Below are 25,459 nucleotides of genomic sequence, written 5' to 3' on the forward strand. Positions count from 1 at the left end.
TCGCGGTATTACTATATTGCCAGCGTGTAGTATATCAGTACAGGTGACGCGTCACTGCGCCTCTTATATCATCCACGTTCCTCCGACAACGCGAATATTCTCGCAGTCACGTCGGTTCGCGATTAATTAGGCACCATGAATCAACCCCTGCGAAAATGACGATTGAAGCAGCAGCTCAGCGTTCCAATACTCGTTACGAATTTCTTCCGTTGAATCGACGATGATTCGCACGATCATTCGTCTATCTGTCTCGTCAGTCGGAAAGTAAAATTCGTTCGTTAGTAATTTTCGGCGTAAAGAAACGACTCTTAAAATAAAACGAGAGCAATATCGAAACGCCGATGACGAATTTCTATGGTGACTATTGATTATATGTGTATATAAATTACAATAAACATGGTACGGATAAACTTGTCTACGAAGAGACGAACAAATAAATTTTCCAAGTTTTATACAGAAAATACGGAAAAATTATTTTAATATTGGAAAATTCACGTTGTCACGATTAACTGCAAGAAATGGGAGAAAAATATGTATAGTCTCTCTTCCTTACTTTCACAATTTTTCAGATGTTCCGATGCTCTTTCAGTCTTTCTTTGTAATATCTATTGAGCTAAAGTAAAAAAAAAATTGTCATCTGTTATATCGAAGACAATTTCATAAATAAAATGCCAAGCGAGTGCGTCAGTAGAGGATATTGCGATAAAAGAAGTATCATATCACGGAATATTTTAAGAACACGTCAACTCATTCGAAATTCAATAAGAAAACCTACATTGGACGTTGTAAATCGAAGCGATATGATTGGTTCCATCATCGCTTAAGAACTTCGGCGAAACTTGCTATCAAACTTGCTACTTACTTCAATTCAAAATGGCACACTGAAATTCTGTTAATTTGCGCATTCTTTTGATTTGTCAAAATTGTATTTATCTCTGGAAAACGGTAACCGCTTTCTTCCCCTTAATTTATATGTTTTGGCTACTGTTTTCTAGAGATAAATACAATTTTTACAAATCAAGAATATTTCTACAAGTTGTATAATACTTACGAATTAAAGTGTGTAATTATTTCAAATTATACAAAAAAGTTGTGTAATTATTTGAAGTTATACAAGAAAGTTGTGTAATTTCAAATAATTACACACTTTAATTTGTAAGTATTATACAACTTGTAGAAACATTCTTGCTTCCAGACAAAGTTTTTATCAACAGTCTTCTTGAATAGTTCATTTCACACGACCCACATCGAAGAAATTGTAGTCTAATTCGGGAAGACAAGCGTGTCTCAAAATTCGAGAATGAAAAAATACTGAAAATTGCGTGACGTATGATCTTCGAAACGAGGCATACTTGTTTTGAGAAAAAGATCGAGCAATTTTCTCGGGGATAACTCCCAAAAATCACATTGTTCTCGCCACGTCAGCTAGACACGTTTCATCCAACGAAGAGAATTTCTACGTGACGCCCTGAGCGCTGCAACCAAAACAGACAATGTTCATTTCGCCCGAGGACATAAAGGCTACTTTATCGCCTCGGGAGTCCGGCAATTGGAGTAAATATCCGCGAACCGGCACGTCCGCACAAAATAGCGTCGCGATTTTTCCGACAGCGCGACCCGCAAAAGTCCGAAATCTTTCCAGCTTTCGATAGCGATTATCTGTCTAAACACTCCTCCGTCGGCGACCGGCGAGGAGCGCGCGGATCCATTCGGTCAGCTGACGGACGATTACTCAACGGTGTCGGAAACTTTCCAACGAAGCCGAAAGCGAGACGACGGTTTGGAAGGCGCGGGAAAGTCGCGCGGGCGGGCAGAACGAACACCGCGGCTGCGCGTTACACGGCCGACCCGAGTTCTCGACCCTGTCCCGAACCTGACCCGCGTCCCGTCCCGGACCGTCCGACGCCGCACGACTCGGCTCGACTCGGCCCGACCCGGTCCGGCCCGAGGTTTCGTGTACAGCTCGTGCCGGCTCACCTAGTCATTTCGTAGGAGCAGTCGTCGGCCACGGACGTGTCCGCCGCAAGAAACTCGCTCGGACCAGCGTGCAACGGACCCAGAGACCAACAGAACGCGAAACCGGCTCTTCGACAGACGTAACAAGATGAAGGACATCCGGTCACAGGTGAGCGAGCTACCCACACTCTTCCGCCGACCCCGTTACGTCGCGCTGCCGCACGCCGGCCCCCCTGTAAAGTCAAGGCCCACACACGGCCGTCAAACATCGCCTGACCGAGGTCCACGTGGAAATGCCGAAACCGCGGAATCTTGACAGCCGAGACCCGGGCTCTCCCCGGTTTTCTTGGACCCGGACCAAAACCGCCCGCTGCCCGCTTTCCGGCATTTCCCGGCGCGAATCTTTTCCCGATGCAGTTCCCAACGGATCCTCGCGAGCGGAGTCGCGAGCTGCGCGAGAAAGATCCGCGTTCTTCTTGGATGTTCGCTTTGGTCAGTTTTTGGTAAACGTTTCATCGTTCTGGCAGTGAACGGTACTTTTTCAAGTTCACTTTCTGTGACATCCCCAGTTTAGCTTCGATATTCTGATTTTGTAATTATATGCTCGATGTTTGGGGAATCGCGAGAGTGGATTTTTGATAACAGAATAGAGGATTTGCTTGTCATTACATTTTCGTTGAAAGTGGCTCAGAAAAATTGATCGCACGATTTGCTTCGATGTCTTTCCAAACAGTAGTTTGGACGATGTTTTTTTTCCGTTTATGTTTAACAGTGGGTTAGAAGATATTCTTTCTGAATCCATTTTCGTTGGAAGCTACAGGAAAATTTGTAAAACTACTGATTTATATACAAAATACAAATTTTCTGCATAATTTATAGTACTGCTTTTTGTCATAAATGCCTAAAATTCGCAGTATAGTTATGACATCCGTAGCGAAAACCTCACAGGTCGTCGAAATGTCTGATTGTTCTAGTATTCAAAAGATTCATTTCTCTCGCATGATATTCGCATGATTGTTGCCTCTTTTTGCTGCAACTTCGTTTCGTTTTATAGTAATATCCTGTTCGAAGACATGTTCGTATCTTCTCATTACAAAGAAAAAACAAATTGAGCATAGGCTTGATTTCTACTGTATTCTGAATCCAAAGTGAAGTATGCTTTTCACTTGCATTTTTGAATAAATATGTTTCCAAAAATATTTGCATCAGAGCAACGAATTGGCATCGTTCTAAAGTGCTCCAAAGTTCACTCCGAATGCAACTATTATTTTCCACCGTATCTAGAAAGCAATTTCCATTCGATTTCTTTGCATTTGCAATTTCTTCTCGCTTGAGAACAGCCCAACGAATTCACGCCATTCCGAAGTGTCGTGAACCGTCCATTGTAGTTTCTTGACCTTGTCACGGCCAAATAATTTCATTGCCAACGTTGCACGCGCTGGTTATTCTCTCTCCGATTACGAACACCTCGTCGATCAATTTTTCAATGACTCGTTCGATCGTGTAATTGTGTTGTTGCACGAGATAATTTCAGCGAGCCGAATGATTGAACTTTTGACAAAGCAATATCGATGAATACGGAGCGAATATCGTCCCGGTTAAAATACTGCATTTTTGTTGCATTTCGACTGAAATACGCTCCATAGGATCACACTTGGAAAGCGCTCTTCTCGTTGCCACCATAAATAAAAGTCCTAATTGCAGTGCACCCGAAACAGCTAATTTTCCAGATGACCCAATAAGATACATTATCGAGAACGTGTTAGAGTGCTCGAGTGCTCAAAGTTTTATCTATTGCACGCTGCCACACGTTAGCAACCGGCGTTGCATCGTGAATGAAAAACAGCGTCGCTGTGTTATTCGAATCATCGAATTATTAAGTTACGGAAACGTTTTATCGAAACTTGCGCGTGATTTGTTTGATCTTTGAGCAATTCGTTTTCGTTCAGAACGCGATTCCGAACAATAATTTGTCTTCGCCGCGCGATACGGTAATGTCTCCCTAATTCGCACTTGGATTGCGCAGAAAAATGGACAATTTGGGAAGAGGAGATGCGATTATTAGAGTCTTGCGTCTCGCTTTTATAGCTGTTGACAATCGGTAACTGTAAAAACGAGACGCAAGACTCTAATAATCGCATCTCCTCTTCCCAAATTCTGCAGTTTTCTGCGCAAAACTCAACGCGAATTAAGAAGAAATTACTGTACCATTAGTCACGGCTGTTTTGCCGTAATTTTCCTTCATGGTAAAATCTGTTGCCGTCTCGTTAAATGATAAATAAAGCAGATCCCATCGAATGATCGAAGCACGCGCGTTTCCGAAACGTAAATAATTCGTTAACAGTTACACAACAAGTACACGTCCGTGCGTTTTAACATTCATTTGTTTCCCCCCCTCCCATTTGCTGGAAAATTGCGATAAATAAATCGCACATGAACAACGGATCATTCTTGACTTCCTGATCCATTTAAACGCGAAGTAACGCGGATAAAATAATTAATGGTAATCCGCGCGAAAGTAGAACAAGATTTTCGAAATGTTAGTTCGCAAGTGTCCCAATCGATGCAACAAATTGAGTCCACTTGTCACGTACATGATGGAATATCGAAATATGCAAATACAAACGAAACGTGATGAAACGATTCGCGAGCTGCAAAAACTTCGCGGATTACGGTGCAGTCGCTCGTTGTATTTTTAAAATAAAGCACATATCGCGGCGATGCGCGTTTACGTGGACACGAATATCGATGTATAAGTGCACGGCTAATTAAAGTTTCGCTTTGGAGTGAATTAATCCGAACAGTGTTGCGAGCCCGGCGATTAAATTATGCACCGTGAGAACGGTAATTGAATGGAAATTTGTTTTTTATTTCGAGCAGCGCGAAAGCGAGAACGATATTACCGAATGATTTTGCTAAATATCTATTAGGACCTCGTCAAATTAAATTAGTTTCGCAATTACCCCTTAACATCGATCGGGCCAACAGGATTTTCCTTTGCAACTCCAATAGTGAAACGTAAATGTGTATAGTTGTTTGTGTGTAAAAATCACAGCTCGGAGATTATCTTCCCAAGTTTGCGACAAAATATCCAACAAATAAGAATCTGCTTGCAAAATTATTGATGTTATCTTTTAAAAATAAAATCTCTTATCTGGACTGAACCATAAAGTTTGTTACATAATTTGCTATCGAAACATTGATACTGTTGTTTAAAAATGACAACTCCCGTTGACGCAAACAGTAGTTATCTTATAAAATCTATTTCCACCGCAGTCAAAATGTTGATATTATGATCTAAAAATGGCGTCTGTTATCTCATTGCACCGCTTACATATCAATCGCAAGAGACATATAAGCCAAGTATAATTATAAGCGATATATATTGATATATATTTTATATATATTGATATATATTGATATATAAGCGGTATATATATATATATATATATATATATTGATATATATTGATATATAAGCGGTATATATATATATATATATATATATATATATATATATATATATATATATATTGATATATATTGATATATAAGCGGTATATATATATATATAAGAGATATATAAGAGATATATAAGCCAAGTATTTGTACCTGTAACATTTTTAATAAGCTTTACGCTGTTTTTAAGCAATATTGCCTACCGATTTTTACCGTAAATGCATCAAATCCGTAGTCCACTCGGCTAAAAACTTTGCTACACAATTCTGTGCATCATGTAGCAAAACATTGATACTTTTGTTTAAACGTAACCACGCGTATCAGAGCCTAAGTTGTCCAACGATTCGAATTTTTGCAGATAAGCATACCATACAATAACGTTCGCAGAACTGCGCAATCATTAAATCATCGATATCGTTGTCCTAACATACCGATTTGTATGGAAGATTCTCAGGATCACGTCACTGTGCAAGCAAATATTGTCTCGGATAATCGCTATCGAAACATAGATATATCTGTTTACAAAGGAAAGTTCGCGTACTTGACGGAAAACTTTGGAAACCGAATGATTCAGTGGCATATGATCGCGAACACGGCCTCGAATCGCATCGAGGAGAGATCGGTACTTCCGTAAACGTTGGAAAATTCAATATTTTTAACGAACATCTTTCGTACAGCTTTCTCTAGGAATTTATTTAATCGCGTAGCTGTCGACGAATTCTAGAAAAAAATTGCTTTCCTCGCTTATGTCGCGTTAAAACAGTATTAAAAAATCGCTAAAAAATTGCTACGAAATTGCTACAAAATCGCCGAACATTCTGGCGAAAATCGTTAAATTTTGCAACGTTCGCAGAAGAAATCGTCCCCTTAAACGAGCCGAGGATCGATCGCGGCGCTATATACGGTCTCGCTAAAAGCGAATCGCGTCGAACAGTCCGTCGCTCGAGCAGGTGACGAAATCAGAGACGAGAGAGAGACCAATGGACTGTTCGCCGTTCGATGCCCGACCGCGTCTGTCTGTGTCGTCATCGAAGAAGACTGACATAATCGAGCCCGACCTCACGATTCGTGGGGGTCAGCATCCTGCTGTCGTGGACCGCGTCCCGAACATGTTTATATAGACGCCTAGCCACGTTAATTGCCTTTGAATCGTCTCGAGAGGATCGCTTAATTAACACCAGATCCACCGGACGGGTTACTGTGCTGTACCCCGTTTCCACTCCGTGTCTTAACAAATGAGTTCATCCGTGCGAACGCCGAGATCAAAGTGAAATCAAAACGCGCGACGACTTCTCACTTCTCGCAACTCACGTTGCAAAATGTGAACTTGTTAGCTCGACTTTTCAGTAACTCGGACTGTTGATCGGGCTGATAAGCTTTGTTAGGCGTTAACCCCTTGCGCTACGATTTCTTTTGCAGCTACCTTGATCAGCTGTTCTTTGTCCTCGATCATTGCCCTGATAGAACGAGACAGTTTTTGTATTTTTTATACGTCTTCGTTTACTTTGGATCCTAGATTTTGATAACAGAACAATCGAATTCTATTTTCATTCGGAAGAGACGACGAATGTTTGCATTCAATAGATCGCGTATAAAATCATCGTCGCGAGTCTGACTCGTTGTTATAGTGCAAAGGGTTAATAATAAGTGGCGTTAATTGCCTCAGAGTGGTCTGAGGAGGATCGCTCGATTAACTCGACTAAAACGAAATTAGTCGCGTTACAACCGTTTAACTGTTAGATCGTTAAGTACGAAATGCATAGATTTCATGATAAGATTATAGAGCGAAGTATGCGTTTCGTACTTAACGACCTAATATTTTTCTTCATAGAAAGTCGAAATTCTTGCTTAGGTTTCGCGAAGGTTTTATTGGATCGTTCGGAGAGCTGTTTTCCTCTTTCACGAGAAAATAGAAAACGATCCTTTTAATGTTCACGGTAAAATGAAAGATTATTTTTGACACTTTCCTGGTAGCTTTGAAATCTTATGCTCGCAGAAGCTCCCGTTCTTTTATCGGTCGAAAAGGATTGCTCGACGCCCTTGCGAAACAAATTTTGTTTTGGAAAGAAAAAGAACAACTTTCCGAATCGACGTCAGAAACATCACATTCGACCAACGATTAAAAACATTCTAAACGTGATTTCGGGAACCCCGCGGAAATAATATTATCGACTTGCCAGGTCGATTTCAGGCAGCAACGTCAGCTGTCGCGCGATGCAACACGCCGGCGATAACATTATCGCCATTTTATTTGCTCCTCTATTAAGCAAAGTGTTACTAATTCGCTCATTATCCGCGCACGATCCGATCACGGTATTTTCAATATTTGCGATGCCTGCGGATCACTGTCATTTTATCCGTCGTTTTATTAACTGGAATTATCGACGCTCCGATTAGCATCTCATTAATTACACCCATATTTTCATACGACCGATACGTGCGCCGTCCTTTGCCTTTATTCCGCCGCGTCACAGTCGGCCCGGGATTTTGCGAAATTACAGAAGTTTCGTACTGCGACATTCCGGTCGAACGATCCGATCATTTCCTCGAACGTCGATCCGTGTTTCGCGGGGCGACGATAACGCGTTATCGCTACATGAAAAGGAAAATAAAAATGCCAGACCGATTTCCGAGAGCCGCGAAGGATCGAGGAGGGGGAGAAAGAAAGGCGATCGAGATGTCGGAAATCGTCGTCGGAATGAGATTCACATCGATAACCTCCCGGGATAGCACGTCGAAAACGATGTAAGCAATCGGCTACACACGTGGTCCAACACACGAGCTCATCTTTTCGACAGTGTCGGCGGCGGCGTGGTTCCATTTTTAGATGCCGATGTTAAGGTGACGATTAGAAGGCCAAGGGAGGCCAACGCACATTATCTATATGTATATTTCGACGGCGAAAAACCGTTTCGAACTCTCCCACGCGACCTTAAAATAAACACAACTCTACGAATCGACGCGAGAAAACCGTAAGAATTCGATTTCTTTTTACGGAGAACGGGATCTGTGTTGTAGATGCAACATGGCCGCTTTGCGTTCAGCATGCTCATCGCCCTCACATTTTATATCGCTAATAACTGCTGATAATTGAAACGTTTATTTTAAAGTTGCTGCAAACCCAGTTTTTCTTGTTTCGGAAAAATTAAAGGCACAAAATATAAGATGTTTTTTTTGAGTCTGCCGCTTTAATTCTTCCATATTCCTTTTTACGATTAATCTTTGTTCGAATAAAGAATTATTTGAATAAATATAATAAGTTACGACGAATAACGATCAATTGTTGTTCGAATAAAATAATCAACTAGAAAGTATTCATTCGGATAATAATCTTAGGCAAATATTTATCCGAAACCGTTCAAATAATGCCGAACTCTGTTTATCTCACGAAATGTTTGCCGATACACTTTTGCAACAAATTCTGTGTAAACAGAATAATCATTTCCAACATTATATCATTTTATAATTAATTTGATACTTACTACTTCGCGGATGAATACGCATGACCTGCTGATTAGGTGATCTGTTTTTGTTTAAAAATTGTGGAACGTTGTTTTTCTTATTTTCCTAGGTTAATTTGTTTTGGAGTTAAAGAATAGATAGTCATTTTTTTCATTGAGAATTACATGGTAGAAGCGAACAACGCTGCAGTCGGCAATAAAAAAAAAAGTCGAATACTTTCCTCAGTCCTTTGTATTATCGCATTTCGAGAGAAAAAAATGACGGAACTATATTTATATATCTTTCTGCAGTCCCAGTTTCTTTTAAATTTTACTCGGATGCAAACGAGAGACGGACCAACGGGAGACTAATTAAATTTCAATTCTTTCGAACCTTAATTGAAGAAGTTGTCTCGCACAACACAAGCAAAGAAAGCGAACCAGCCCGATACCATAAAAGAGAAGTAACTTTTAATAAACCGAAAGAAGTTCGATATTTCTCGAAACTTTTCGTGGAGTCGGAAGGAAACTGTTGTGTACGGTTTATTTGTGGCAACCATCGAATATACTTCAATGTAAATCAAAGCTATCTGTTACGATCAGCTAAAACCAACATCTGTTTCTGTTTAATAAATCAAGCCTGCGGCAATTAGGAATTAATATTCATATATATCTAATAGTTATCGCACGAAGAAAAAATATTAAATTTGTTGTATTAAATGTGTTGTTATCGTTGTTGTTGTTCTTTTGTTTGATTTATATGTTCGCACACGTTGAATTATTTCATGAATTTACATAGTTTTAATATTATTTATATTATTTAATATATTTAATTATATTTAATTATTTATTATATTACATTAATTTTTCAAAAATATTGCCGGCTCCTGGCGATGTTTGACTGCGTAGAGTGCGGCCATTAAAGTGCTAATCAGAGTGAAAATATCAACTTCCTGAACTTGATAAATTCTCCCTAATTGACCCTCAGCTTGTACACGAAAATGGACAATTTGGGACGAGTAGACACGATTATTCGAGCCGTGCAATTGTCAACAACTATAAAAACGAGCCGCAAGACTCGAATAATCGTACCTCCTCTTCCCAAATCGTCCATTCCACCGCGAAGAAAAAAAACCATCTAACTCCCACCCGTAGAAAGATTTCTAATTACGATGCAGCATCGAGAAGCAATTAAAACGACGCGCACTTTCCACCTTAATACGCGTATTCTTGCGCACTACACGCGGCTCTTCATTAAAAGTTTCCTCCCCGTCGTTGTAGCTCGCGTTCAAACACTTACAGGGCCCCTCCCCCCCCCTCGTTCCTCTTTTATTCACGCGAACATATAAAAATCCACTTGACAGCGAGCGGAACAATGCGTTGCAACCCGATCTACGCTGCAGTCTTTCTGCCCTGACCTCGCTCCCCCTCTCTCTCTCTCTCCCTCTCTCTCTCAATCTTTCTCTCTATCTCTCTCTCTCTCCCCCTCTATCTCTATCTCTCAATCTTCCTCTCTCTCTCTCTCTCTCTCTCTCTTCCTCTCTCTCTCTCTATCTATCTCTCAATCTTTCTCTCTCTCTCCCTCTCTCTCTATCTCTCAATCTTCCTCTCTCTACCTCTCTCTCTATCTCTCAATCTTTCTCTCTCTCTCTCTCTCTATCACTATCTCTCAATCTTTCTCTCTCTCTCTCTCTCTCTCTATCACTATCTCTCAATCTTTCTCTCTCTCTCTCTATCACTATCTCTCAATCTTTCTCTCTCTCTCTCTATCACTATCTCTCAATCTTTCTCTCTCTCTCTCTATATCACTATCTCTCAATCTTTCTCTCTCTCTCTCTCTATCTCTCAATCTTTCTCTCTCTCTCTCAATCTTTCTCTCTCTCTCTCTCTATCCCTCTCTCTCTCTCTCTCTCTCGCCGCTCCTCCTGTAAATGCAAATTTTCATGTAACGAGAACGAAGTCAGGCGCCGCGCGACACGGGTGATTCGAGACACTTTTTATTGGAACGATCCCGTGCCCGTTTTGTAATAAACGAAATTAAAACGAGAAAGGCGCGCAGCGGCTCGTTTTGTGTCGGCCCATTGTTGCTGCGAAATATTTATCGACGGCTCGAAAAACTTTGATTACTCGAGATACGTACATGCCGCTGCTCGAAACGGTTCGCCCGCTGTATGGCGTTGTTATAGTGGATCACTTCCCCATAAATCGTGTTGGAATCGTTATTCGCTCTTCAGCCAGATATCGATCAATTTTTTTTCTTCTGTTCCCGATCCTCGTACACCCCCCTCCCCGTCCCCGGAAATGTATTTTTACAAAAGCGCCAGTGTTGCGTACTCTCGAAAGAGAAACGTTGGCTTCGATTGTCTTCACAATAATACAAGTTTCTGTTCGCTCGAGTTTGGATACGTCGTTCATCGACCGTTCATTCGACGGCAATGAATTTAGGTAGAATAAATGTTGTAAATGGTTCCATGATGTACGATTCCATCCTTTAACCGTAATGTTCACGACTTTTGAGAACAGTCTCTCCGATGGAGCGTATGTTCCTATTATATATATATTATTATTTTCCATTATTATAATAATAATAATTATAATATTATTATAATATATTATTATTTTCCACTCAGCAATTAACTTATGCGTCTCTTAATTTCAATATTCCATATCCAATAAAAAGTAGCCCTGATTTCTTCAAGTTCTGGACATCGATGATTCGGGATGACTCTATTCTAGTCTATTCTGCAGGATGTCCCGAAAATGCCTCGCAATATGGAAATGGTGGGGTTCCTAAGGTCATTCGAAGCAACTTTCTCCTTAGCGAAAATGCAATCTGCGGCTTCGTTTGCGAGTTATTAACGAAATACAGAAACCAATGAGAGACGGGTTTGGCTGGCGCGAGGCGGTCCAGTCAACGAGCGGTCGACGCCCAGTTCTGCTGATCTCGCCACTCATTGGTCGCTGTTTTTCGCTAATAACTCGCGAACAAAGCCACGGATTGCATTTTCGCTGAGGAGAAAGTTACTTCTAATGACCTCAGGAATCGTTTATGATATTATGGTGACTTTGAATCGAAGATCGATTGTTAACTAAGATAATCGATTCGTCTCGAGATCGAGTATCCAAGAATGAATTTAGAAAAAATCGATTGAGGAAAAATCGATTCAGAATCGCCTCTCCGTAGTTGGACGGTTCCCGAACAGTGTGAAATGAAATCTGACTCGGTGATCCGGTTAAAGCGGATCTACAATCGGCACTCCGTTCGCTGAATAAGCAAGTATCCGACGGAGGAAAAGCGGTAGGAACGTAGATTATCACGGGGCCATAGATCAGTGCGCGAAACGTTTCGTGGTGATAATTTATCACCGGGTCCCCGTTCTTAGTAAACAGTGTTCGCCTAAAAATACAGCACGTCCTAGTCTCGTCGTCATTTTCGCCGGTTGCCTCCCAGGGGGTGTCGAGAGCCTCCTCGGTTTTTCTATCGGCTGGAATTCGTGCTCGTTTTCCGGGTTACTCGGCCGCATTGCCATAAATACCTGTTCCATTTCCGCAAAACGGGACAGTCGAAGAAATGTTCCTGGGGAAATTTACGAGACACTTCTACGCCCTGCAATTTATGTTTAATTCGCCTAAAGATTCGCGGTCTATAAGTTCAATAAAATTATGACTAAGATCATCGTGCGAAATAAAGAGGTGTTTCTCTAATTATCTTGACGCTTGGGCGCAAGCAATCGAGGGGAAAAAAGAGTATAGGCTAGACAATTTTCAGAAGACAAACAATTTCAGATACCGCAAGCCTGTTAATCGAATTTTTTAATTACTGTGCTAGATCACGGCGTAATTAATGTTATATTTATCGAATCGGGTATGTTAAATTTTTTTATTCAAAAATAAACAAGAAGTCATTTAGTTCACTTGAAAAAAGCTATTGCCTTTTAAAAGGTGTACGAACACTTTCGTGGACCACTGCAGATACCACATTGACGATTCTCTCCGATTGTCTCCCAGCTTGTAAACGAAAATGGTCAATTTAAGAAGAGGAGATACGATCGTTCGAGCCGCACGGTTCGTTGTTATAGTTGTTGACATTCGGCGACTAGGAAAACGACCCGGAAGGCTCGAACAATCGTATCTTCTCCTCCCAAATTGTCCGTTTTCGTTTGCAAGCTAGAGGACAATTGGGAAGAATTTATTGTACTTCAAACTTCTTCGAATCCTTCTGAGATTGTTACTTACTTACTTACGTTCATCACAAATCCATAAAACTCACAGTCCAGTCACGAGTGCAACGAAATAAACGAAATGTCTCGGTCACGTTATTTGTCGCGATGAAAGATTTCATTGTCGCTACGAAGATAGTGCTTGGGCCACGGTCCCTCGCGAAAGAACAATCGGTTCCGAGGCCTGGTCGTTACTTTCTTCTAACGAGCACGTGAAACCCGGGCTCACGGACCCATGAAAACGCGAAAGACTGCGCCCGTGTCCATTCACGAAGAAGAATGAACGCCCACGCGCGCCTTTCTATTCCGGACCGGCCGATTCACACTCGCTCACCTGAGTCATCCACGAATATTGGGAAAATTTGTTCAAGAAGCCACCGTGTACAGTGTCTGTGGAACAATTGAATCCCATATGTAGAACGCCTTTGTGAAGGCGCGCGAGCGTCAAATCGACGAACGGTGGTTGTCTTTCGTTGGCAACTAAGTAATTGCCGATTTCAGTTATAGACGTCTCTCACTCCCATTTTTATGATATCCGTAAATGTTATATTATAAAATTATTATTATTATTATTATTATGTTATTTTTTATTATCCGTGAACGTTAGCAACTGGACAAATTGAATGCAGCGGTCAAGGAAAAGCGACCAGAATCGGTCGATCGTAAAGGTGTCATTTTCCAGCAGGACAATGCTAGGCCGCACACGTCTTTGTCTATCTATATAATCTGTCTATCTATATCTATTGAACTATCAATATTATTATCGATAATATATTTATTTAAATACTGTTACTAAATATTGGGTTGGCAACTAAGTAATTGCCGATTTCAGTTATAGATGTCTCTCACTCCCATTAAATTATTATTATTATTATTATTAAAATTATTATTATTATTATTATTATTATTATTATGTTACCAAGTGTACGAGTACAGTGATTTCTCCCTAATTTGCGCTCAGATTTCGCATAAAAATGGACAATTTTGGGAAGAGCATATACAATTATTGGGTTGGCAACTCAGTTATAGATGTCTCTCACTCCCATTCTTACGATATCCGTAAATGTTATATTATAAAATTATTATTATTATTATTATTATTATGTTACATTTTATTATCCGAGTCGTCTATCTTTGTACATGTGTTCATGTTCCTCTAATCGAACTGAAAACTTACCGATCTCGATGAAATGAAAGCGAGCATTAGGATTCGCTTGGAAGTATAATATAATTCCGTATTACTGGTCATTTTTTAACATCTCTGATCACAAAAACGCAGATAATGTGGAACATAATATTCAACGCAAAGAAAAGTGCTCACTTGTGTCTATTTTTATTTCATTGAACAAATCGGGGCAATTACTTAGTTGCCAAGCCAATACATTACTAATGGAAAACGGGGAAGGTTTCTCCTTCTTTTTAACTAGAAAAACAAGGGTAGCTGATCAACGTACATTGATTACTAACGCTCGTACATACATGTGTCTCCAATTCTGTGAAAATATCCACCAGAGTTCCAATTTCTATTGTTTCTGCTAATTCGTCAACGATTCGAGCTAAATTCCTAGCCTGAAATTATTATAAACTCAGATGTAACGTGGTATATTTTCTTCATTTCATTGTCCGCGAATTCGCCACAATTTTCATACTGTTGCATACCACTGCATACTATTTCGGTCAATGTAATCGTCATCTTAACGGCACCCTATTAATAGATTTTCCAATCACTGGGCTGCATGTAAAATAAGCTCGGCAATCTTCTTTTACATTGAAAGCTCAGAAGACGTTGTTAGATTATGATGATGAACCCATATAATTTATTGGACTATGCATGAAATCTCTGTCGTTTTTGAAGTATTATATTTAACCCTACGAATGCTTGAGGGAAGATCATTTTGTATCCATGTAAGAAAAATCCATGCTATAAATATTATCTTTTCTGCTCGAGGTATATTTATTTGTGCGATATCGTTGAATAATATCGTTTAATTAATATGACCTTAAAAAATAAAATATAAGGAGTTTATAAAAGAACGCTCTTCGAACAAAAATACATGTTTCACATTCTGAACAACCGTTGAATTTTGACTTTAATAAAAGGACATAAAGCTGTTAATTAAATATTCAATATGCGAGGCTTAAAGTAAGTACGAAGCTGGATATTATAGTAAATTGCTATTATAAATATAATAATATATAATTGTAATTATATTGCTATTAGCATTATTACCATTATTACCATTAGCATTATTATAGCATTATATTGCTATTATAAATATAATTGATATTATAAAAACGATCTTTGCGTACGATCTGAGCGTCGATTAGGGAGAATTTACTGTATCTCGTTTCAACTTTCAGACTGAAAATCATGTTGCCCGACCTAATAGTATCACAGACAGAAGCAGTAGGCGATTTCTGTGACGGTTTGTGTTTTCGTTTATTTTGGCACCCGTGACTGCGTGTCTGTTCCATCCACCTGTCAAATGATTATGCGCCTATTTTCGGGGATGAAGTTACCAAGAGCATGCTCTCAATCGAGCGCATCGATATAGGGAGTAGGGCTTGTCCTCGACCTTCAACTTCCAGTTCCGTGACAAGCTTATCTCTTGTTCCGTCACCTTGGAACGATTTTTTCAGTTCCCGTTGCACATTATTCTCGGAAAGAGAAGATCAAAGAGCATTTTGAACGACTTAAACTTGCTTGAGATGTTAGTTTATCAGGCGATTACTTGTTTTATTTTTGTTAGTTTATTACAATTATACTTATATATAATTTTAACTTAATATATCTATTACAATTATACTTATATATAATTTTAACTTAATATATCTATTACAATTATACTTATATATAATTTTAACTTAATATATCTATTACAATTATACTTATATATAATTTTAACTTAATAATCTATTACAATTATACTTATATATAATGTTAACTTAATATACTTATATATAATTTAACTTAATATATATTTATTACAATTTTGTAAAAATTGCAATTGACTGACATGATAAAAAATATTAAGCGATGCTTCTTAACTTTCTTATTTGAGATTGAAATCGATTATCGTTATGAGCCACAAGCATTGAAAGATGTAAAAATCTCCGGATTTCTTAGTTATTTGTCGAAGGTCGTGAAAAATTTCGATTTTCACTATCTGTAGCCTATAAGTTTAACTAATTTCGATGTAATTTCTAACATGCATATAAACTAAAGAGATTTACAACAATATAAATTGTATAAATTTTCATCGTAGACTCAGAAAAAAAGTTGGAAAAAAACGTCAGTTTAAATTTTTCTTTTGTCGTTCCAATCAATTACAATAATCGTACAAAATTTGCGCTCATTGTCCAGTAAACTAGCTTTTTTAACGTCTCGGAAAAATTCAGAATTATTCCCATTGTAAAAAGTGTACACAAACCTTTTCTACTGATCGCGAGTGCATGTACTATAAAGTGATTACAAATATAATCTGTGAAAAAACGTTCAACAACATTGTCAAAGATCCGCTAAAAATTGTCTTTTTCTACCCTGGTTGGCTTTCCCTTCGGCTGGCGTGGTTGCCAGCCCTCGCACGTGGTATTTTTACGATTCTGGGACAAAGTACTGTTCAGAGAGTGGACAAAAGGGGAGGAATAGTACTGCCCCCCCCCCTCGTCTCGAACCGAAGACGATAAGTATCGAGTTTCCATGACAATGGAATATAACTTTCCGTCTGTTTACGGTTGGACGTCGGCGACGTGTTCGCTAAATATACCACGTGCTCGGCACATTTTTCCAAACACGTAACCAGCGTTCATTACAATCGGACTAGAACCTGTTCTCTGCCGTTCTTTTTCCGCTTGCAAGGCCAGGCTTCCGTGATCCATCCGCGTGCAATTACTAGACCAGGGATCTTAATGCGAACGAAAAATGGTTTAAATCAATCGTGGACAATAATAATAACAATAGTTTTAGATTTATCGTAACGTTACTGTATGTATTGTAACAATAGTTCTGGATTTATTGTAACGTTATTATATTTATTATTATAATATTACATATATAATATTAATATATAATATTATATAATATATATTATATATTATAATATAATATAATATAATATAATATAATATAATATAATATAATATAATATTATATAGTATAATATAATATAATATAATATAACATATTATAATATAATATAATATAATATAATATAATATAATATTATACAGTATAATATAATATAATATAATATAACATATTATAATATAATATAATATTATATAGTATAATATATATTTATATTATATTTATATTATATTATAATATTTATTGTAACGTATTGTAACAATAGTTTCAGCTCTATCTAAAGGTCAATCAACGAATAAATCGCATTCACTTTAATGAGGATACGTATGTACATAACGAGCAAGATGACTCTCGCGTCGAGTTCTAAAACAAAGATTTGTTTATCATGCTCCGACAGACATGTAGCGCGCTATTAACATAGTATATGCGCCGTGAAATTTTAATTAAACGACTTATTGGTGCGCTGGAGAAAGAGGATGAAAATTATTCATCTCCGGAGATATTTCGTATATTAAGATTTCGGGTAAACAGGTTTTAATACGCTTCTGCGGCTAGGTACATAGAAAGCAAGAGAGGAGCTTTATGGGATTCTGTTTATCCCACGAAGCGTCTATTCTAATATGATCTATTCTGATCAGAAATCAATGTACAGGGTGTCTTGTTTAAGTGAGTATAGCAGGAGTTATAGTCATTAAAAAAATGACCTTACAAAAGTTGTTTGTTACGATGAGCTACATTGTGTAGTATTAATTGCTTTCTTGTGGGTGAAGTAGTACGGGCTATCTGAAAGTCAATCAAATTTTTTTTTAATGGAAGGCTATACTTCTTCAGAAAGTAACAGCAGCCACTGAGAGAAATCCAAAGAGGTGCTATACGATATTATTTTGAGTTCAATGAAGGTAAATCGTTAGCTTATGTTTACGTCCTGCATTGGTTACACAAGAAAGCAATTGATAGTACATGATGTAGCCCGTCCTACAATTATAACATAGTAATATAATAATAATAATATAATATTATAATATAATTATAATTAATATAATTATTATTATATTATATTATATTATATTATATTATAATATAAATAAATATATAATATATAATATTAAAAAATAATTATATTAATTAATTATTAATAATAATTATTATAATAATTAATAATAACTATAACTCCTTCCGAGCTATCCTGCTGTACCTTAACATAACCCGGTATAATTACAGTCTTATTATCCAACCAATCGCGTATAATGACACAAATAAGCCTAACAACGAAATTCGATTTGTTGCAGTACGAGCGTGATGGCTTCGTCGTCCTGGAAGATTTCTTCAAACCGGAAGAGATCGACGAAATGAAAGACTGCGTTCAACAGTACCCTAAAAATATGCCACCGGAAAGTGAACGACACGTTTTCAACACGGAGACGTCGCAACAGGTGTGAACCGATTGTCACGAATTGTCTTCGTCGATAGTTAACTCGAATATAAAATTGAAAATGATCATTGTTTCAGAGTAAAGACAAATACTTCGTGGACAGCGCCAACATAATCAGGATGTTCTACGAAAAGGACGCGTTAGACAGTAACGGCAAGTTGAAGGTGGACCCTGAAATCGCTTTGCACAAGGTATCGTAATCGAACGTTGCCACCTGATGATCTTGAACTATAAATATTAATAATATATTATTATATATATATTTATTATATTAATTAATATTATTAATTATAATAATGTATAATATAATATAAATAAATATATAATATATAATAATATTAATAATTATAATAATTATAATAATTAATAATAAATATTAATTTAAAATCAATATATATAGGTTGGTCACGCGCTTCATTGGCTCAATCCCACGTTGAAGAAGTACTCGTTCGACGAGAGGATAAAAGAATTAATGTTCCAACTGGATTACAAAGAACCAGCCATTTGTCAATCAATGATCCTTTACAAGAACCCGGAAATAGGAACAGAAAGTAAGAGAACATTTACTGAACCTTAAAATTTTCTTATTTTTTTATCATTTATTAAACAATTACATATACTATACTCAATATATATATACTAACTTTCAAGGGCTATTGAAAAAATTTATGTACAGAATATTGAATGCAGTTATGTTTTCTGTAACAAATAATCAATATTATTTATATCGACAACGATTAAATAGGATTTCATAGCATAAAATATACCCGTAGAAAATTCTCCCGACCATTTCTGTACCCTGAAAATATTCTTCTCGTCGCTCGAATTCCATATATGTTAGCCACATTTTTCATATCGTATAAATTCGTTTGTTAACAGTACTCATGCACCAAGACGCGACGTACTTGTACACCGAACCGGTCTCGGTAGTCGGTGTCTGGATCGCTCTGGACGACGCTACCCAGGAGAACGGGTGTTTATGGTTCGCGGCCGGGTCTCATAAAAGCGGTGTCCACCGTCGTTACATCAGGAACAAAGAGCCAGACTCGAAAGATCTGTTGGTCTACGACGGCGGGCTTCCGTGCTACCAACTGAGCAGCTTCCGGCCGGTGCCGGTGAAGAAAGGCACCTGCGTCCTCATACACGGTCAGGTGGTGCACTTCTCGACCCCGAACAGGAGCGGAAAGTCGCGGAACGCGTACACTTTCCACGTGATCGAGACACAGGACACGGTCTATACGAAGGAGAACTGGTTGCAACCACCGCCGGAAGGATTTCCGAAATTGTACAGGAACTGAGCGACGCGTTCCGGGCGAGACCCTCGGGCGGAATGAACGTTGTTCGAGCGCTCGAAAATATCACGGGGATACAACGATGCAGCACCGCTTGTTACTGTGGCTGTGGCCATTTTTATTTTTCACATTATACAAAAGTTATTTCTTGTAATATATAGAACTGTTAATAAAAAAACTGTTAAATTCAGTATGCCGCTTTTTCTGCCTCCTGCTACATATACACTGGTTAAATTACACTGTACACCCGTGGCAAAGATGTTATGTAAAGGACAAATCTATGTACATACATATACATGTATATACTGTTGTTAGGAGGGGGAGGGGGCATTCAACTGAAAATCAAATACTAGTCACTTTCCGAATAAAATTTTGAAAAGATATATTTCTATATTTTTTGTTACTAAAAAAATAAAAATAAAACTTTCTTGTTGCTCAAAAATAGAAGTTGGAAAATTAATTTGTACATAATTTGATTCTATGTAAACGGTACTATAGAAACATATTTTTTCAAAATTCTGTTTGGAGAATTACTAGTATTTGATTTTCGGTTGAACGCGCCCCCCCCCCCCTTGAAAATACGATAAGCTTCAACGATATCATCATTAACTTTATATACAATACACTCTTATGTACGTTTATAGCTTGCTAATTTACAGAAATGCGTGCTGAGCTCCTGTAACTGATGTAAACCTGTTGCCAGCATCTCCTCCTTTTGCGTCACGCAACAAAATATGTCCAAAGGCGTCAGATCTTCGTCGGGTAACTCCATTCTTATAGGCAACACTTCCGGAAGAAACGTCACCAATGCTTGATGCAGGCTATCCAATGTTCGATAGTCGGTAGAGAAATCTTTGGCTTGCTCCAGTACGCTGTAATAATAACGTCGAATGTGTAGTAGCATGCGGTAAGAAAGGTTTCGAGTAATTCTCGTTATCAGTTACGTACGCGCTCAGAGTATGTAATAATCGGTTGACGTTTGCCGCGAGCTCCGGCTGTATCTGCTTAATATAGTCCCCAGATGGAGTTGGGTCTGGAATATTGTAGTCGAAACTACACGGCATCGCTATCGTAGCAGCTGCCAACCCGCTGTATAAAAGAAAGGAGCGTGAGTTTTATTTCTCTGTACAAATTGCACTTAATATTTGATTAGATGTAACAGTTAACGATAAAACTTGCCATATATCACGAGCGAAAGTATATGCTGCTTCGAAATACTGAAAAGCTTTCTGCGCCCTTCTCTCTCGTACTGTTACATCGCGCTCCAACCCAATCGCGTCTTGTAACTTTTGATAGTTCAGCTGGTTCTCGAAAGTACGGCATTGTTGTCTCAGCTCCTAAAAATATTATGTTTTAAACAATACCCCTTTTGAATTCGTGAAATTCGTGAAAATCATATCGACGCAAATCAATTACATCAATCTTCCGAGAAGCACGTAACATCAAATCTCCATGTTTGTCTGTATTAACCATCTGGATCAATTCGGTACATTTATTCAGGATGTAACCGATTTCTGATAATTTTTTGTCACCTAAAACATATGTATTTATAATAAATTGATCTTATTTTGTATTTTGTTTTATTACATCGACAGAAATAGATTATCACCGGATCTGTCTCGAAATATTTGCAACAGCTCCTTTAAAACAGCTTCTCCTTTCCTCTGAAATGATTCGCTGACCGCAGCTATCCAATGTTTGATGGCGCACTGTAAAACAGTTACAGCTGTCCATGGTGGTTCCACAATAACGTGTTTCTCCCAAGATCCTCCATATAATTCGTACATCTCTTTGCTGACTATCTGGAGTAGAATACTTTGTAAATATTACAATAAACTGTCTTTTATTATGTGTCAATTAAATATTTATATTGTATACTCGCCACTGTTAGAAAGTCTTTCACAGTATTTTTTATCTCGTCGAATATATCATTCAGTATGTGCTGTTCTTTACTTAAGATCAAATCCTTTCTTTTTTCATTAAAACTGGCAGACAAATTGTTTGTATAGTTTAGTGCATTAAGATAATCCACTTTCTCAAGAGGATCGTTCCTTCCAAGCGCTGTTATGTCGTAAATCATTGCTTTGTTGCAAAGATTAGTATCGTACGACATTAATACCTACGTTTAGAGAGAAGAATTAACATTGAAACTCGTTGTAAACAGAATTTATACTGTACAATTAGGTACATACTACAGATTTTTCTAATTCGCGAATTTGCAAACATGTTTGCAGAATTTCATCGTCTGGGCAATCGATGGAGTATTTCTTTTTATTTCTTAAGGCATCTTCCCGCGTTTGACCAATAATATATGGATATTTAGAGGAAAACAATTTATTAATGTAGTTGACAGCTTTCCTTGCTTTCATACTCAACGATGCTGGTTTGGTTTTACCATTATCGTTTTTAATATAATCGAGTTCCTATCAAGAAAATAATCTCTTATGAAGTTTTCAGAAAATAAGTGTTATCATTTGATAAAGCGAAAGTATGTTGAACAGTGTTACGAATGTAATACTTACACGTATAACGGTCCATGGAATTACGATGAATGGATGATCAAAAGTCTTAAAGGTACTTTCTTTCATTAATTCGATAGCGTCGATATTTGACAAAAACACGTTTGTATCGACAACGACATACAACTGTTTTTTTTCTTGCTGCTCTGATATTAATGGATAACTTAAACCGTAATTCGGTACACTACATGATACATCTGCATTATTTACTGTACAAAGTTGTGTTCTAACAGCCTGGACCTAAATAATGTAAATAAAAAATATCTTAAAGAACCATTTTAAATAAATTTTCAAAATGTTCAGTAAAATATATGTGATATTACCTCAAACGTAATTTTTTCATCTTCTAATGGCTCCCATTCCATTTCCTCGTAAATTGAATTTTCATTGGATCGATTTACCAAATTATTCTCTGTTGCTACAGTTTCCACAGACAATATTTTCGGTTTATCGTTATTGGAAGCTGTATTAATTGGTACCTTAGTCTTTGAAACCTTGTCCTTTAAACGTGTTAGTCTAACTTCTATATTTTTATAAATGCTTGGTAATTTATCTTTTGCAACTGTAATATTAAAAAATATATATTAATTGTTAACATCGAGGGCGTTATTTTGAACTTTTCCCTATACGTGCACCCATCACTCGGTCTTGATTTCCGAGATAATTGCAAAAAACCTTTGTGAGTGAAGCGGCAACTCCTCTAAAACAATAGACGAGTTGTTTCTCTCCAATTGTCCCTGAACTTATAAACAAAAATGGTCAATTTGGGAAAAGGAGATACGATAGTCTCTCCCAAATTATCCATTTTTGTTTACAAACCGAGGGACAATTGAAGAGAATTTACTGTATCATTAAAAGCGACAATACGTTCGTGGAAATCGTGTTTTTTTTTTAATTCTGTGATGTAGAGGGTAAAATGGTATGGGGTGTATGGGTAAAATGCGAATAAGCGCATTTTCAAACTTTGTGAAATTCTTCGTCTTGGTCTTACCTGATTAACTAGTTGGTTACACAAAAAACTGTTTATTGTAGTGATACCGAATAATATTTCAAGTAAGAATCTCAACATAAAAAATCAAAACAGAATGATAAGTATGAGGATATCTGTATATCCAGTGTCGAAAAAATATGGTTTACATCTAAACGTTACAAGCAATATACAAGATTTCAATGAGAAGCTATAATTCAAGTTGGTGGAGTTATTTTTTATTCGAGTCAACCTATCCGTTCCATCACCTTACTAACTTCAATCAACTCTAAATCAATGAAATTGTAGCTTTTCGACAAGTTAATCGTATACAACACAGATATACCACATGCTGATTTTTTAAATATGGACCCATTATTCATACAGTATGTTCTATCTATGAAAACTATTTTGTTAATAATTTTTTAAGAAACAATGAGAGATGGCTAAAATCTTTCTCGATGACAACACATGTCAAGATCATGATCATGGGAGCTGAGTCCATTAAACCCAATATTTACCTATTAACTCGTAACACTAGTAAGATAATGAGAGTAATACCATGTTTGTGAACCATACTGGAACTTTGTGAGTGACCAATGGCGCTATCAGAACTTTCATTAATACTATTTTCCATTGTTAAGCTTTTCCTTAATTTTTCCATACGTTCCTTTCCCATATTATTCTTCAAAGATCTTCGATTTCTCTTCGTAGTTGTCATTGCAATTAAACTCGGATCACATGTTTTTCTTCTTTGGTCCTTCTTCTCTATAACTTAAAACAGAAATATATGAATATAATATTTACATTTTGTAACAGAAATTAACTCATAAGTAAATTCTTTATAAATAAATAAAATTACCTTTGTCTTTTTTACCTTTAGTTTGCTTAACTGGAAGGTTTTGAGGGCTTTTATTACTATTATCTTTATTTAAATCAATTTTCTGCACTTTAGATTTACTTTTAGATTTCCTCTCTCTTATTTTTTCTAATATCACTTGCATTTGTGGTGTACATGCTGTCTTTGAACTTTCATCGATTTCATTCAATAGAATTTCTTTATTTGTCGCTATTGATGATTTTGTATTATTTTTCGAAGAATTTGGACTTCGTGTTTTAGATGTGTTTTCTCTTTCTTTTTTCGCAAGTATCTTCTCACGAATAGCTCGCATTTGTGGAGTTTCTTTCTGTTCATTGGTCTCTTCCATTGATCGTTTAAGAGATCTTTTAGCAACAAGTTTTTTTCGTTCTTTAATTTCTTTTTCAGGTGCCTCATGTTCAGGTGTGGTAGGTTGCATATTTTTATGTCTCCTAGTCTTCTTTACGATCTAAAATTAATTGTACGCATAGTTACGTATGTACTATTACAGCTTTTGAAAATACATCTTATTTTTTAATTAAAATAAGGAAGCCAATCTTAAAGATTATTTCCCAATTATTTGAAACGCGATATATCAGATACGACCAAACACAGCAATTTCGTAAGGTTATGAAGTATATTCATGTTGTAAAATACAAAAATTGTGTACAATTAATGCCAGTGATTAAAAATTGTGACATACTTGTTCGGACCGTTCGGTTGTTGGTGCCTCCCAAGAAGATTGATTCGTTTTAACATTGAAATAGTACACTCGCTCCGGATGTGTCTTTGAATTGAGAACAATCCAATGTTTTGGTAAATCTTGTTTCATCATTTTCAAAGTTTTTTCTCAGCTGTGTCGCAAATCAATTCAAATTCACAAAATATGACCTCCTTACTACGCGTCATCACAATCACATGTCATATTCTCTAAAATAAACAGTGCCATCACAAACAAAACATTTTTCTTGTCGCGTGTTCCAAAATACATTCGATTTCAATATATAGGAACATAGAAATTGCCAAAATAATAATTACCTGAAGTTATCTGTATTTCACTTATCTTCCGAATATTTTACATTTACGTTTGTTTACCTCCTACATGCCCTATTCAAGAAGATATGTATTTAACAATGTCGAGGTAAATTAGGAGTGTTGAACTAGGATCTAGTCACTAGATAATAGAGAAGTTTCTAGAGAATTTTATACTTTGTTTCTTATCATATGAT

The 25,459-nt window shown here is 37.2% G+C and overlaps 2 protein-coding genes across 5 annotated transcripts; one reads left to right on the forward strand and one right to left on the reverse strand.

The window, feature by feature from the left end:
• Positions 1-1,966: 1,966 nt before the first annotated feature.
• Positions 1,967-20,075, forward strand: Phyhd1 (Phytanoyl-CoA dioxygenase domain containing 1). Its single transcript, XM_033484155.2, has 5 exons — positions 1,967-2,125; positions 18,451-18,594; positions 18,671-18,784; positions 18,994-19,144; positions 19,473-20,075. The coding sequence occupies exons 1-5, from the start codon at positions 2,105-2,107 to the stop codon at positions 19,889-19,891; spliced, it is 849 nt and encodes a 282-aa protein (XP_033340046.1). The 5' UTR covers positions 1,967-2,104; the 3' UTR covers positions 19,892-20,075.
• Positions 19,980-25,408, reverse strand: Swt1 (Swt1 RNA endoribonuclease). Of its 4 annotated transcripts, none has more exons than XM_033484154.2 (13): positions 25,269-25,408; positions 24,934-25,160; positions 24,249-24,699; positions 23,933-24,145; positions 22,728-22,966; positions 22,408-22,644; positions 22,078-22,308; positions 21,768-22,004; positions 21,495-21,687; positions 21,302-21,417; positions 21,065-21,222; positions 20,834-20,974; positions 19,980-20,757 (listed from the first exon to the last, which is right to left on the reverse strand). In XM_033484154.2, exons 2-13 carry the CDS (start codon positions 25,063-25,065, stop codon positions 20,514-20,516), a joined length of 2,592 nt encoding a protein of 863 aa, XP_033340045.1. In that variant the 5' UTR covers positions 25,066-25,160; positions 25,269-25,408; the 3' UTR covers positions 19,980-20,513. The 4 variants fall into 4 exon arrangements, with proteins under 4 accessions (XP_033340045.1, XP_033340043.1, XP_033340042.1 ...); XM_033484152.2 differs by having other exon boundaries at positions 23,933-24,139; positions 24,234-24,699; XM_033484151.2 differs by having other exon boundaries at positions 24,234-24,699.
• Between the last annotated feature and the right edge of the window lie 51 nt (positions 25,409-25,459).

Source organism: Megalopta genalis, chromosome 13 (assembly GCF_051020955.1).
Source record: "Megalopta genalis isolate 19385.01 chromosome 13, iyMegGena1_principal, whole genome shotgun sequence".
In the NCBI taxonomy this organism is placed as follows: domain Eukaryota; kingdom Metazoa; phylum Arthropoda; class Insecta; order Hymenoptera; family Halictidae; genus Megalopta; species Megalopta genalis.

Coding starts and splice junctions, on each gene's coding strand:
- Swt1 (XM_033484151.2), bottom strand. CDS start 25,065: ATGATGAAACAAGATTTACCAAAACATTGGATTGTTCTCAATTCAAAG. Junction 22,645..22,727: donor ATGAAAAAATTACGTTTGAG/GTAATATCACAT, acceptor TACATTATTTAG/GTCCAGGCTGTTAGAACACA. Junction 20,758..20,833: donor TTATTACATACTCTGAGCGC/GTACGTAACTGA, acceptor TTATTATTACAG/CGTACTGGAGCAAGCCAAAG.
- Phyhd1 (XM_033484155.2), top strand. CDS start 2,105: ATGAAGGACATCCGGTCACAG. Junction 18,785..18,993: donor CTGAAATCGCTTTGCACAAG/GTATCGTAATCG, acceptor CAATATATATAG/GTTGGTCACGCGCTTCATTG. Junction 19,145..19,472: donor CCCGGAAATAGGAACAGAAA/GTAAGAGAACAT, acceptor GTTTGTTAACAG/TACTCATGCACCAAGACGCG.